The 15770-nt window shown below is 40.8% G+C and overlaps 1 protein-coding gene across 1 annotated transcript in view; it reads right to left on the bottom strand.

Annotated features, from left to right (window-relative positions):
- Positions 1 to 4098: 4098 nt before the first annotated feature.
- Positions 4099 to 15770, bottom strand: part of adgrv1 (adhesion G protein-coupled receptor V1) — a 181614-nt gene continuing 169942 nt past the window's right edge. The window contains 1 exon segment of the mRNA XM_034238439.1: positions 4099 to 4547. Within this exon segment, the coding sequence (XP_034094330.1) occupies positions 4429 to 4547 (119 nt within the window). The 3' untranslated portion in view covers positions 4099 to 4428.

Below are 15770 nucleotides of genomic sequence, written 5' to 3'. Positions count from 1 at the left end.
TTAATGATTTTAATGATTTTTTAATGCACTAATAGAACATAAGCATAAATTAGCAGTGAAAAAAAAAACATAGGCACGGCGGCCTCAGAATGTGTGTAAAACTGACATCCACATAGGGTACACAACGGTACTACTACTTTTATCGATAGCGCTTATGTTTATGCTCCAGGTTCAGTACCAACCACATCATAAAGTACGCGGACGATACAACAGTGGTGGGACTCATCAGGGACAACAAGGAACAGGCCTACAGGGAGGAGGTGAAACATCTGACAGACTGGTGTAACACCAACAACCTGATCCTGAATGTCGATAAAACAAAAGAGATGATTGTCGACTTCAGGAACAAAAAGCACTGTCACCCACCACTCCACATCAACGGCACAGCAGTGAAGGCTACAGATAGCACCAAGTTCCTGGGGGTGCATATCACAAGCAGTCTGACCTGGTCCACTCACACGACATCACTATTTAAGAAGGCACAGCAGCGCCTACACTTCCTGCACAGCTCTCCCCTCCCATCCTCACCACGTTCTACAGAGGAACCATAGAGAGCGTGCTGACCATCTCCATCTGGTCGAGAGACTGCAACGCCAAAGACTGGAAGTCTCTGCAGAGAGTGGTCAGGACAGCAGAGAAGATCATCTGAGTTTCTCTCCCTCCCATCAGAGACACCGCTCAGAAACGCTGCCTGACAAAAGCCCAGAACATTTTGAAAGACCCCACTCATCCTCACCATGCTCTGTTCTCCCTGCTGCCCTCCGGCAAGAGGTTCCGCAGCATTAAGAGCAAAACAGCCAGATTCTGCAATAGCTTTTCCCCCAAGCCATCAGACTGCTGAACAGCAAGTAGACCAGTAACACAGAGATTACATTACGCTGTGTAAAGAGCACTTGTTATATAATATGTCTATTTTATTTATATGTATAGTAAGTCTTTATATTTTAAACGCACACTTTATCTTTAATTTTATCAGCACCACGTCACTATTATTTATTTATATGTACAATTTTATCAAGTTTTTATATTATCCTGTTCCTGTAAACCAGTACGTTTTAATAGTACACTCTGTGTCTTGTTGAAATGACAATAAAGTATGTCTATCTCTATGTCTTATCGATCCGGTCCTTTAACATTACTTTTATCGGTTATTTTGGAGAAAAAAACAAGGTAAACTAACTAAACAAATTGTGAACAAAACTAACATTGCTTTTTATTTCAATTAAATACATAATATTTCACATCAAAAGAAACAACAATGTTTTAACAAATCGTATTAAATAATGTGATGACAGAACTGTAAACAGAATAGCTGAAACTTTAACCAAATAACTAACTCAGTTTCCTCTAATCATTAACCCATGTTTGTATCATGTAGTTAACTCTGTGTGTTGCTGCTAGCATACATAACACCTGACTTGGAAACGTTACTCGTGGATGGGGCTACAGAGCTGCTAGAAAGACAGTGGAACCCGGTGCATTTCTCCGTCTGAATGTGGTGCACTTTTGCTAAATGTTTAGACAAATTGCTCGTGTTACCGCCCTTACATGATAAACTCTTATTGCACTTTTGGTAACGAGTATTGTCCACATCGACACGGCTATAGTTTAACCACACCTCGGAGCGCGTTCTCTCCGCCATCTCCTCCGTGTGTGTGTGTTGCTGCATGTAGCAGCTGCGTGTGTGTAAACTGCCCCGCCCCCTCGCTCATTCACTCACGGCAAAAGTTACTTTACTTACGGTAAAAAAATGCACTCCCTATTCCATTGTCATGAAGGTGGAATCTAACTATATCCAGAATAAGTTTTATTGGATCCAGGCTAGAAACATGTTTATTTCTGCTGTAAAGTTGGGCATTTTAACATGGGGGTCTATGGGAATTGCTCCTTTTTGCATCCATCCCCTGTCGGCCACTAGATGAACTGCAGTTTGTGGCACTTCCTTCTGGGCTTCCCGGCTCTGCGCTATGAAGCGCTGATTGGCTGTGGGTGGGCCAGACGTGCATGTGGGTGGGCCCAGGCCCGCCCAGGCCCACCCGGGCCCACCCACAGCTACGCCACTGCGAGAGAGAGCAGCGTATAGCAATTCAAATCAAACGGAAAGAAAATGAATGAAGTTGACCGTCTACTTCAGCTTTGGTAAGTTCATTTTATGTCATATCTTTTGTTAATCTTCTGTGTTTTGCCTATAGGCTATTGCTCTGCTGGATCGATTGATATTGTGACCTCGGTGATGAGTGTCTGTGTTGTCCTTATACGCCCCCCCCCCCCTCTCTATCGGAACCATGGATAGCCTACAGCTATTTGTTTACGTGTTTAAAAAAGCACCAGAAGCTTATATATACACATCTAAGTTGTTCGTGCCCCACCACTTTCCACTTTTGTACATATAAAAACACCACTGCATGCGCTTCTATTGGCTAGCGCTCCAACACATTGTACGTGATAGGCTAAGAGGCGGGACATCTCTTAGCGGTTGACCAATCACAACAGAGCTAACCAATCAGAGCAGACTGGGCTCTGGTTTCAGACAGAGGGTGAAAAGAGGTGCTGCAGAGCTTTTTGAACATTAAAGCATGGAGACATGTCACAGAAATACAAATATGAACCTGAAAATGAGCAAATGAGGTCCCCTTTAAGTAGCAAACTGATTTACTGCTGCTGCAGCTCTCTCATTATCTCTTGGGATTTTGACCTGGACCATACTAAATTAACCTATAGGAGGCTAGCTGTCAGCAAGCAATGGCAACACATTGATTGATGTGTCTCTATTTTCCTTTGCTTCCATCGACAATTTTAAAATTCTTGTTTCTTTCTTGAGTGGTTTGAGTAACAAGGGTCTTGTACAAGAAGAGACACAAATCCAAAGTCCTGTTGATGACAGACAGAGGCTGAAAGTTCAGTTCAAAGGTCAAGTAGACTCTGGATTCCACAAGGTTTAAAGCTGCTGTAAAAATTAAAAGGGGAATTTTTGCATGTACTTTCACACCCACTGATTATTCATGGTAGATCAAAGACAACAATTATCTCCTACAAGTGTAAGCTGTAAACTTAAATAGGTTAAAAATATGGAGTTCATAAACTACAATTCAACTTGTACAGTGTTTTTCGATTTTCTCCATTGCTCTGATCTGCATTTCTTACATTTGTCCTGTTTGCTGACCTGTTGCAGACACTGAAAAAGCAGTCGAACCTCTCGTCTGTGTCAATGATCACTCTTACAGACCATCTTCCATCAGGGAGTGACCCCAGAGGAACCTCCAGTAGTGAACGGCATCTTTGGCAGCTGATTGGCAGCATTACAATGAACATGTTCTCTTATTATACTTTTGCATCTACATAGTATATTTATTCCTTCATTCCGTTGTGTCACTTGCGCTACATTCCTGCACTATTTGACATTTTATTTTCATTGTGTCTTAATTGTATCGTATGCTTCACTGTTGGAACAGGTGGGACCATGTCAACTCAAAATGTAACTTCGAAGCACATTGTGAAGTCGTGTGCTTCCACCAGGGCAACAGAGATTGTTCTATTTGAGAAAAACCATTATGGCCATGTTTTATCCTGCTTTGATTGATTCCTGTCTGTCTTTTTCTTTAGTGTCATGGTTTGGTAACCATAAGAAAACTCTCTCAGTGAGGGTATAAAAGCAGACTGATTGGTGAGGAGACCCTGTACCTCAGACAGTTACAGCGGTTATCCTGCTTTGTGTTAAATGACGACTACCAGCCACTGCACACTGCATTTAAACATCTTCCTGCAGGGTAAGCAGTCACAAGGTGTGGTATTAAAAACAGCCATTGCACAAATGAACAAGTTGTAGCAGTATCACACAGCTGCTTTGGAAGCAACAGCTTTTTATTTATTGACTTGATTGTTTCATGTTTGTACTAGTGTTTTTTTAATGTGAATCAGCATGGGGTCTGTGTTGTTTTATAACCTGTGTCATCATGGATCCCTTGTCTTTTAACAGCAAATCCACCTACGGGTACAAATAAATAACCTGAAGCTGAACCATGCCGTGGATATTGTGCATATTACAATGAAGCTTTTAGATTTTAAATGAACAAACAAGGAATCAGCGCAGCCAAAATGTAAAATATATGGTAAATCATTTATTAACAATGTTACACAGTTCCCTCCTCAGCAGCTGCGGTTCCACATCTGGCTATATCTCATTTGCTATGTCTCGGCAGAAAAGAAACAAAAAATCCAAATATACATTCAGAAAAAAATTAATTTAGTTCATGTATAGGTTCATATATATATAAAAAACAGATGTACAGTAAAAATCACATACAGTATCAAACGTCTATATGAAACATGTTCTATTCAAGTTTTAGTGCAAAAGCATTTTAAAATATAAAAATACTGTGTTGTAATTTCTCTCGTATGAAGACACGGGGTGTGTGTGAGGTGAGCGGGTTAGAGGTGTGTGTCAGCGATGGGGATTCGTCTCAGCTCCACTATCTGAGAGTTGGACATGCTTCCTCCGTCGTGACTCCCAGGGATCGAGTCGTTGTCGCTCACATTAAGGCCGGTCCCTGAAACGGAGAAAAGAATGTCACACTTACCATTGAAACACACGGTTATTTTCTTTGTAGTAACTTTCATTGTGCAACATGTACATGTATTTGTTTTAGGGTTGCATATATTGCATATCCCTTAACCCTCTAGTGCAACACCAGGGCTGCACATTTTGAAAAAAATAGCTTAATTGTGATTGTTGTGACTGATATTGCAATGCACACAATATTAGAGGGACTTCACATCATTATTGAAAAATATAACAAAATGCTATTGGTGTGATTTTTAAAAGAGGACTTTTACCTAACAAGGATTTTTTATACAGTCTGTAGAGTAATGTTTGTAGGCTGGGACTTTTCTGCAGACCCAAAATAATTCATTCAGATATTTTCACCTGTTCTGCCTCAACCAAATATTGCACTTCCTGCGATTTGGATATTGCACTAGTCCATATTAGGATTGGATATCAATTAATTGTGCAGCCCTATGCAGCACCATTATTTCAGTGCAACACTAACCGTTAGCCGTGCCAATGATATGTTGCATTTGTCCTATTATGGCAATTGGGTATTATGTAGCAGAAAAACAAACTTGTTATGAGTTAATCTAATGGCAGACAACATTTCCATGTTTATATATTTTAATTACAGGGTATGTGGACTGTGTTCTGTGGGTGTTCAACAAGAGGGTTATTTTACGTGTTCAATGCTGTTTTTATGTATATCAGTATTCAGAATATCCATATTATTTGGATTCAATTAATTATATATATTGAAGGGGAATTACACAAACAAGAGATACGCTTTTGTGTGTTTATGCATGATCAGACTTGAAGGGCAAAAAATCCACTATGATATTTTGTTAGGATTCTGGATTCACGTACATATTTTTTAATATATTATTTTATAAGAAACTTAGACAAAGCAACCATGGTTTGATGGTTTTGATTTCTCAGGTATCAATAGTATTTTCTTATTTATTGATAGTTTGTTTATATTATCCACTTTTCTAGTGGTTAAGTTCCTATGTTACAATATGTATTAATGTCAAGGTTAGTTTATTAGTATAGAACATTTGAATACACAGAGGCAATTCAAAGTGCTTAACAAATAATAAGTAAAAAAAGAAGAGAATTCATAAAAGTGATAAAATACTGGCTGCAGCTAAAAGTGGAATGATAAGGCACGTTAAAGGATCTCAGGATAGGCTGCATTAAAAAGAAAGGTTTTTAACCTTTATTTAAAAGAACCCAATAGCCGCTTTCACGCCAAGTACTTTGCGGTACTTAGTTCCCGGTACTTAGTCCCCCTGAACTCTTTAGTCCCTGGAACTGTCCTAGCAGATCGCGTTCACACCGGAAAAGTCCCTGAGGGAGGATTACAATGAAGCAGCTGACGTCACTTCTTCTTCTTCTTCTTCTGCTTTACTGGCAGGCCGCAAACAACTTCATGGCGTATACTGCCACCCGAAGTCCCGGAGTCCCCCGGAGTTGGGAAATGGCTTCAGTAGAAGCTGCTGGGTCGCGCCTTCCGAGTAAATCGCCAGAAGCGCCGACACCTCCTCATCACTTCACTGCTCCCATGTTTTCTTTTGTGTTGCCATAAGTTAGTCTCTCTCCATTGGTGCACTGGGCTAATGCTAATAATGCTAATGCGAAAAACTTTTCTGAGTTTTACGGGGCGTGATTTGCAATTCGCCCAGCCAATCAGAAATTGTTAGCGTGGCCGACACACCCAGGAACCATTTCCTCCCCAGGAAAGTACCAGCTCTCAGCAGGAACTATCTGGGGGGGGAAAGGTTTGCGCAAATTAGGTTCTAGTTCCAGATCTTTTTGGTGTGAAAGCAAAATCCCAAGAACTATCGGCCTAGTTCTTGGGAAAAGTACTCCGGTGTGAAAGCGCCTAATGTCAGACACTGAGTACCTGTCTCTGTCTTTAGTCTGCTTGAATACCAGGAACAACAATGGACATAAGCTCAGGATATTCATGTTCTAGTAGTGAAATGAACAGATGTACTTGACAAAAATACTAGAAACGGTAGCTGGTTCTTGTCCTTGGTTGAATGCCCTGCAGTATGCAATAAACCTAAAGAATAACTAAAGTCTGACTCTGAACCGTTAATGATCAGCTCTCACAGTATGCAGAGTACATGTGTCCTCAGGAGAGTGTTAATGTTTCACTACCAAATGGAGTATGAAGACCCTCATTACAACTCTACCTACTGACCCTCGTTAGGAGGTGGACCATTATATAAGTCTGATTAGAGAATTATCTTCAATGCTGACTGACTGGTTGAGATTAGACCAGGCCACAAGTTCAGTGTCACGCACACGGACAAGGAGAAGGTCAGAGGTCACCAGGGAAGTGAGAAATGGAGGAATGTCCTTGCGGCGCAACAAGTTGAAAAGTCAACTGCAAAACAGAGGATTATAACTCTGATGATTGTATTTCACAAAAATGTGGTTTCCAAACTGAAAAGATCAAATATTTTCTCGAGGCAATGAGAGTAGGGTCTCATTTGACTTAATTACATCTTGCTAGCTTGCCCTCTTGCTACTCTGAATAATAAAACATACTGCTGAGTTTGCAGACGAGGGGACCAATACATTCTCCGGCTTGTTTTTCTGCAGCCCAGAGGCTATTTAAGGTTTTACACCCCGACAGCTCAGGCCAGAGGGGTCAGGGTGAGAGCAGCTCAGAAACACACATTGCAATAACTGTCCGTTTACTTGAGATGACGCACGCACGCACGCACGCACGCACGCACGCACGCACGCACGCACGCACGCACGCACGCACGCACGCACGCACGCACGCACGCACGCACGCACGCACAGCACACACACACACACACACACACACACACACACACACACACACACACACACACACACACACACAGTGGTTCGTGCTGTCACCACACAATTAATACAAGGGTTAAAGGTTATTTATTTTTTTACAAAGTGTAACACTAGCCTAATCCACATTCATTAACACCCGCAGGTCCCTTGAACTCACACCTGCTAGAGGGGACTTTCAATATGGCTATCTCCATGGTTACAGGTTTTGTTTTGCTGGGATGCACACTAGCAGGTCTCAAGAGCTGCTGCATGCAGGCCGACAATACACCGAGGTTACATGAAGAGAGTCTGTGAGGCTTTAGAGAAGTGAAGTTTAATGTGGTTTTCCTCAGGACTGCCATCAGAAGCCTCTCAGTGCTCAATAATGTCTATTAAATAATATATGTCCCTTCAAAGTTTATTTCTTGGCTCCAGGATCCCGAGAGTTTAATGTGGCCTGACACACTTCCATTACATTTACGGTCTTATCAGGTCGGTATGTTTTTTTTAACTATACATCTACTTATCTTCCCCAGAGAGATCACTATAGAGAACCAGACTATTGCTTTTTCCATGATGCAGGACGAAAACTGACCGGTACTTAAAGCTTAGTTGAAAGACAGTTTTACATTTTAAGCTGTCCAACAGAAGGAACACTCACTATTGGTTGCGAGTAACAAGGACCAACAATAGAAAAGCAATATATAGCAATCAAATAACGGGACCAGACAACAATTTGCATTAGTAAACCAATTTGAAAGAGCTCCAACCACACGCCTGTATCCATGCATTTACACACAAACACAGCAACATCCTAAACACTACATGCCACATTTTGTGTTGACCATTAGGCGACAGAGCAGCTGGTCGCAGCCTAAAATGCATCCATGTCTTTTGATAGCCATGTTGTTTGTTGCTCTTCGATGTAAGTCTTCAGACAATTGAAATATTTGAGTTATACTTTAAGCATCTGGTATCATTAAGGCATCACGGGACTTAAGTAATCAAGTACATTTTCACCTAAACCCCAAAGAAAACCCCCCAATGAATATCTTTGAATATCTTTATGTTTCAATGTGACCCTTAAGCTGATCACTGATTTCATGTCAGCAAATGACATATTCACCGGCATAACTGTCAACAAACGAAAAAAAACGTCTTTTTACCTGTTGAAGAAAAATCATATCCGCATAATTTGCAGGAATAAAAGGCTCCCACTTCGCTCTGTAGGCACAGCTCCAAAGTTAATAAGACGTAGGATCTTAAATCGAGGCTTCAGCTGATTCTCAAATTAGATGTACCTCACTGCACCACCATCTTTCTCCTATTTGGTTATTTTTCAGGTGTGTGAAAATGAGTGCTTCTCCTCGTGGTTATGTCTCACATTAGAAGCAGAAAAGTTTCCCGCCGCGGTACTGAGGCCGTCGTCCAGCTGATTCTCATTCGGACACTGTGAAGCTATTACTCTGTGATTTCAAAGAGTGAGGAGAGGACTGTGCGTGTGTGTGTGTGTGTGTGTGTGTGTGCGCGTGTGCGTGCGTGTGTGTGTGTTGGTGATATATCAGTGAGCAGTTTGGACGTTCAGCTCATTAAACATTGATGGCAACCGAGGAAGAATGGTTTCCATGGCAGCAGAGAGATTTAGGGGTAAGCTTGGGAATAACTAAGCAGGGCTGATGTTAAAATATGTTATAGATAGGGGTTGTATGCTGGCTTTGAAATAATAAAACACACACACACACACACACACACACACACACACACACACACACACACACACACACACACACACACACACACACACACACACAAAGGCATCTCTCTCTTTCTCTCCCCCAACTTAAAGAGGCTTCATTTTGAAAGGTCGCTGTATTTTTCCTTAAATGTTTAATATAGTAGTATGGTTTTAAATCGTGGTGACCTTTACCTCAGGACACAGCGCCTTTATGTTTAAGTTTCATGGAAAATAACTGGACATAAGTACTCACAGGATGTGTGTTTAAATGCCTACAGTAAGAGTTTGGCTAAAGTAATGTTGAATTCATCTTGAGGAAATTAATAAGACCATTGGAGGGGAAGTAGTTACAAATCCATACACATTTAATTATAACACAATTGATGAGTAAGAGGAAACTCTAAATAATATTGTCCTTTTTACTGCAGTGTAATGAGCTGGAAAGGCTTTTGATACTACCTATCCTGAGGAGGTCCACATTAAACTAAGCTAACTCACATCAATTTGCAACACACACTACTAGCCTATAGCGTTAGCTACTGTACCAAGTTGTTGGTCCCACGCTCAAAATGCATTGATGTCTTTTAAAACTCATGAAGTCTGTTGACGCTATGTCTCCATGTTAGCCTCTTATAGTTGTCTTGTGTTGCATTTAAAACTGTTTTGTAAGGTGGGACACCATTGTTGATATCTACACCTCTTATGTAAATGTGATATAGTATCAGTGTAGGCATCTCAGCAATTGTTTACAAGACAAATAAACGTACAGTCCTAAGCTGAAGTAGGGGTTACTCTACTATGCCTATTAGCTTTTATCTATGCTTTTGTGTCTGTCCTGTGTTTATGGGTTGGTTTCATTGTGCTTTGATTGGGCATATGTGCTGTACTATGTGGTGTCATTTTGTTTATGTGTCATCATTGTGCTCATGTGTTTTTCTCTGTGTCTATGTGCTCTTGTGTGTTTTTTTGTATGTCATCTACAAAATCATGGGAGGCGTGTGGCGCAGTGGACTAGTGCATTGGTGCTCGGATCAGGGGAGCACAGGTTCAAACCTCACTGCAGTCAGCATGTCGTTGTGTCCCTGGGCAAGACACTTCACCCCAAATTGCTCCTGTGGTAGGGTGACCAAACGTCCTCTTTTGTCCTCTTTTCACGCCCTGTCCGGGTCGTCCGGGGGGGGGTTTATAAATTCATGAAAATGTCCGGGTTTCGCGGACCGTTTGCATGTACTTAAATTGACTGGCGCATTGCACAGAATACTACGGTACTCTGTTGCGTGTGTGACGTAATCCCTGAGTCTGAAGCTTTGTGGGCGGCTCTACAACTATGCTGACACACAAACAGAGGAAGGGGACAGAGCGGACCGCAGCTCACATTCACAATGCCAAAGCGCAAATGTACTTTTACAGATGAATTGCAGAAGAAATTCCAAATGTACCGACCCGGTCGGAATAAATGGGAGGCGGAGTGCACCGTGTGCAAAGCTTGCACATACGTGTGTGTGTCCAATAAAGGTGCAGGCGATCTTAAAGCGCACATGGACACAGACACACATAGGAAAGCTGTGCAAGGTGAGAGTTTGTCGGCAAAGTTGACAGACTTCTTTGTTAGACCAGGGAAAACAGAGGATGCTGTAAATGCAGCGGAGGGTGCGTTTGCATTTCACACTGTGAAACATCACACCAGCTACAGATCTATGGATTGCACAAGTGCCTTGCTAAAAAAAACATTTCCAGCCAAAAAATTAAACCGAAGCCATTGTCAATGGTGTTATAGCGCCCCACTCGATTGATGTCGCACATGAAGCACTCAAAGAAATCCAGTACTGTGGTGTTTCTACAGACGGGAGTAACCACGGAGCAGTGAAAATATTCCCAATCATAATCCAGTACTTTGACTGGAAGAGGGGTGCAAACAAAATGAATCGAGGTTAAAGACACACCAAATGAGACAGCAGAAACCATTGCACAATATCTCATTGAAACATTGGCAAAAAACTATTTGTCTGAAAAATGCATTGCATTTACTGGCGACAATTGCAACACAAACTTTGGAGGAATCCGACGTGATGAAGGGGGAAAGAATGTGTGCAGAAGAACACTCTGATCGGTGTGGGTTGCGCAGCACACATATTGAATAATTGTGTTCATCATGGGGCAGACACAATAGATATTGACCTTGAGAATATCATGTTCAAAATCTACCAGTACTTCCACATTTACACTGTGCGCACTGAGAGCCTGAAGGAGTACTGTGATTTTGTTGACATTGAATACAGAAGGATGCTTTCTCACAGCAAGACAAGGTGGCTGTCATTGTTCCCAGGCATTGAGAGGACGATACAGATGTTTCCAGCCTTAAAGGCATTCTTTCTGTCTCAGCAAAAACCACCCATAGTGATCAAGAAGTTTTTTGAAAACGAATTCAGTGAGATCTACCTCTGGCACATGCACTCACTCATGTCTGCGTTCCACACCCACATTCAAGACATGGAAAAGGAGAAGAACTCCATTATGGAGGTAAAGAAAATAATGAACAGCATCCACACCATTCTTCTTGAACGCAAGAGCAACAACTTCATGTCCCTTAAAGTTAAGGGACTACTGGCACAAAAGCGTAGTGATGGACTTGGGTAAGGAATATGACCAGTTCTGTGCTGATGTGCAAGGCCTGTACAGTACATGTCTGGAGTATCTGGAGAAGTGGATGACTCCCATGGAAGAGTTCTCCACATTCACGTGGATGGATCTGAGTGAGCCACCAGAGTGGAATGATGTGGAGGCCTGCATCAAGTTCCTAGGAGAGAAGGGGGTGGTAATTGATGATGTCAAGTGTTTTGACCAGGTCACCAATCTGAAGAGATTCACAGAAAGGAGATGAGGATGTGATGAGGAGTTCAGTGGCCTGCAGGTGCACCAGAAGTGGACCAAATATTTTGAGAAGGCCAAAAGCATTGCATGTTACTCAGAACTACTGAAGATTGCACAGTTTGTCTTTGCACTTTCCTCTCACAATGCAAATGTTGAGAGGGTTTTCTCACTGATGCAGAGCCAGTGGACCAAGGAGAGGAACCAGCTGTCTGTTGAGACACTGACGGGGATTCTATTTGTGCAATACCATTTGAAAGACATGTCTTGCATAGACTTACATGCTTATTTGTTGAGCAACCGAAAACTGCTGGGAAAGATCCACAGCTAAATATCGATGGGCAGACAAGGAGGATGAAGAAGAAAAGCAGGATGAAGAAGATTGAAGTATGCAGCTATGCAGAGAGAGAAAGCTATGTAGCTGTGGGAGAGAAACTTTAAACTTTTAAATTTAAATTGGGACCCTAGAAACTGTTTGAAGCTAGAAATATGTGAAAAGTTGTCGTTTCACTGGTTGTTTACAATGACAGGGCCTGGAATTGTGTTTACAAACATTTAAAGTAGGCTTATATTTGGTTCATGGTGCCTCAAAATGTGTTTGGTTTGATTTAGGTAATCAAATGTTATGTTATGTTCACTAATGGCAATTATGCAAATGTGACATCCAAAACGGCATAGTGCACTTTTAAAATAATTAGATTCGTATTTTTGTGAGGTTGCTGTTGTATTGTTTACATTGACAAGATACAAAGAGATTATTTGTAAAAGCTGGATTTTCTATTTTATACTATTTCATATATTTTGTTATTTATTTTTGTCCAGTAAGACTTGAAAAGAGAGCTATTATTCTGTTACAGGTTGATGTTTAAGTTATTCTTGTGCATTTGAGATTTGTCAGAGATAATTCTAGGCATAATAAAGCGTGTCTTTGGTTATTATTATTGATATTATTGTGTTATATACAGTAAAATAATATAAATAATAATTTTATATCCATACAGAGGAGGCATACTTTAAAACAATAAGGCATCTTTGAGTAAACGTTGAGTATCATTAAGTATCTCGAGGCTGGGGGCAGCATGTCCTCTTTTTTGGAAATCTAAATATGGTCACCCTATCCTGTGGGGATTGCCCACAGTATTGAGTATGCTAGTCGCTTTGGATAAAAGCGTCTAACAAGTATCATGTAATGTAATGTACCTGCCAGGAAATGCAGAAGAAAACGAGTCTCTATGGCTAAATCTGGCACATTTACATGATGGATTTAATTGTTCATGTTGATCAAATCAAATCAAATCAAGTTTTATTTATAAACGATTTTTGGTTGAGCCAAAGTGCTGTACATATAATAAGTATATATTTAATATTACATTTATAGGAGAAATAATAGCTGGATTCAGTTCCAAGCATGGGCGTAGGAAGCATCCTCAATGTGGGTGGGACAATTTGACGGGGGTGTGGGAAGGTGGTGGATCTCACCTCCTCTTGGGGGGTCCGGGGGCAAGCTCCCCGGGAAGATTTTTTTTAAATGTTGAAGTTAAATGCATCTATCTGGTGCACTTTGAGAGCAAAGTTAGGGACTAAATCTATACATCTCTCAACACCACCCAGAACTGTTTAAAACAGACTTACTTTTTCTTTATGCATATTTTACAAATCATTCTCTTATTTTGTATAATGATCATATAAAAGGTGTGCCTTGGAAATACTTGTTTATATGAGATAACTTAGACTAAAGTTAACTATCTAAACACTCAGAGTCCTTTACCTCGCTGAGCTGACATTATAAGATTTGTCTGACAGGAGAGAGCTCTCCTCCTCCTTGTTGTAGAAACAACTCCTTATGTACGTTAGCGCTCTCTCGTTCACTCTCTCACTCGCTCACACAAAATGCGCTCATCGTGCCACACACACAGCCGAGCTATGACACACAAAGACCCAGAATAACTTTTAATGCTGTATCCTATTCTTTTCGATGGCTTTATTGTATGATATGACAGATGAACAGATCTCCACTGGGCTTACAACTAAAGACACAGCTACACAAAACACGCAGCATGTGTACGGCTCTGAGAATCTGCCTTGGTACAAAGTAGCAGTAAAAACATGGTACGGAGTTTCATTGATTTGGGCATTCTCTCAATAAGCAAGTGGAATGGATTTGATAGTGAAGCACTGACACGGCGCTCTACAGAGTGCGGCGAGTGGAGAGACCGATACACAGACTTTCCACATGGTAAAAGTGGGGGGGTCTAAACTAATCATTTTAAAAGGTGGGGGGGACTTGTCCCACCCTCCAACCCAGTCTCACGGCATTTCGTGTTCACCAACACGATTTTTAATCTATTGATTCGTGTTCACCAACACGATTTGCCCCTTTTTTTCGTGTTGCACAGCACGATTTTAAAAGCAATGTATTTCTACTGCCTGCAGCACGTCTTTTTCTCCGGTCGGGTCGAGGAAGACCGGAAGCTGTGTGGTTCATAAAAACATGTTCTTACTCAATATCAAGCCACAGTTATTGCTTTTATTTGAAATCGTATAATTTCGGACTTTTGTTGCCGTCTGTGAGGAAAATAAATGGGGCTCAGAGCCTCAGAATACAGAAATCTGTATTTTTAAATATTTTTTTCCTTCTAATTCGATATTCTTTTCAAAATAGCACACTGTTATTTACTCCCCAATAACACACAATTATCCTTGCTTTTATTTATTGGTTTAATTCCATAATCTCGGGCTTTTTTGGCGTCCGTCAGGAACTGAATTTCAAAATAAAAATAACCGGAAACAGACGTAGGCCTATAAGGGACATTTCGAGCATCATTGCGATTGTCAACATTTCTGAGTTTAGGATGGCCGAAGACACTACACTACCCATAATCCCCAGCTATCGTTTAGGACTACAGTCCCCGTAAGGTTACGCAGAGCGTCAAACAGCTGTGTGAAATGGAACGAAACCACGCCAGACTATCCAAAACTAGAATCGAACGCCCCCCCCAGAACTACACATGCTGGCTATTGTGTTTCGCAAAATGTTCTATGGGACGTCTCTACTGAACGTTTTCGTTTTTCCCACAATTAGAAGTTGCCAGTATTAAACACATTGGTGTTATCAAATGTAAAACATATAATTAATAAATGGGTGAAAATCGCTTGTGTCCATAATGCGCAGCATTAATATATACCCACATGAAAGCTCATTGTTACTTTGTAATTCTACTCCACTACAATTCAGAGGTTAACCTGGTATTTTTACTCCACTGCATTTATTTGAGTTACTTTGCAGATTCTGATTAATTATGTGAAATATAAACAACCCTTAAATCAGACTTTAGTTACACCTGAGTAAAATTCAGGTAAGGTGATTGTCAAGTGCCAACAATCAGGAGAGATATTTGATAGTTGGTGCTTGAGAAGACTAAACATTTATCTGCAATTGACATGAATGGAAACGAGTAATAAAGTATATTCATTACTCGTTATTCTCTACTAATAGTTAATTAAAGACTGTATATTATGGCTATTTTGCACATCCATTTCAAGATTTTCAAAGGTGTATTGACATATCATATACACAACTACGGTGTAGTTATGCAATGAATGAAACACTTGGGTCACAGGTTCCTCAACAGTGCATTACAAGACATCTATCAATATGTGTGTACCTCCACCATTAAACTGTCATATTCTGCACATTTCTTATTCTATCTACATACATAAGAGTATAGTTCATATGTATAATATCAGTTAAAATAACTGCTTCAACATAGTTAACATTGCAGGAAAGCAATATATTAG

The sequence above is a fragment of the Gymnodraco acuticeps genome, unplaced genomic scaffold (genome assembly GCF_902827175.1).
Source record: "Gymnodraco acuticeps unplaced genomic scaffold, fGymAcu1.1, whole genome shotgun sequence".
NCBI classification, from domain to species: domain Eukaryota; kingdom Metazoa; phylum Chordata; class Actinopteri; order Perciformes; family Bathydraconidae; genus Gymnodraco; species Gymnodraco acuticeps.
This window is presented reverse-complemented; position numbering and strand designations above follow the sequence as displayed.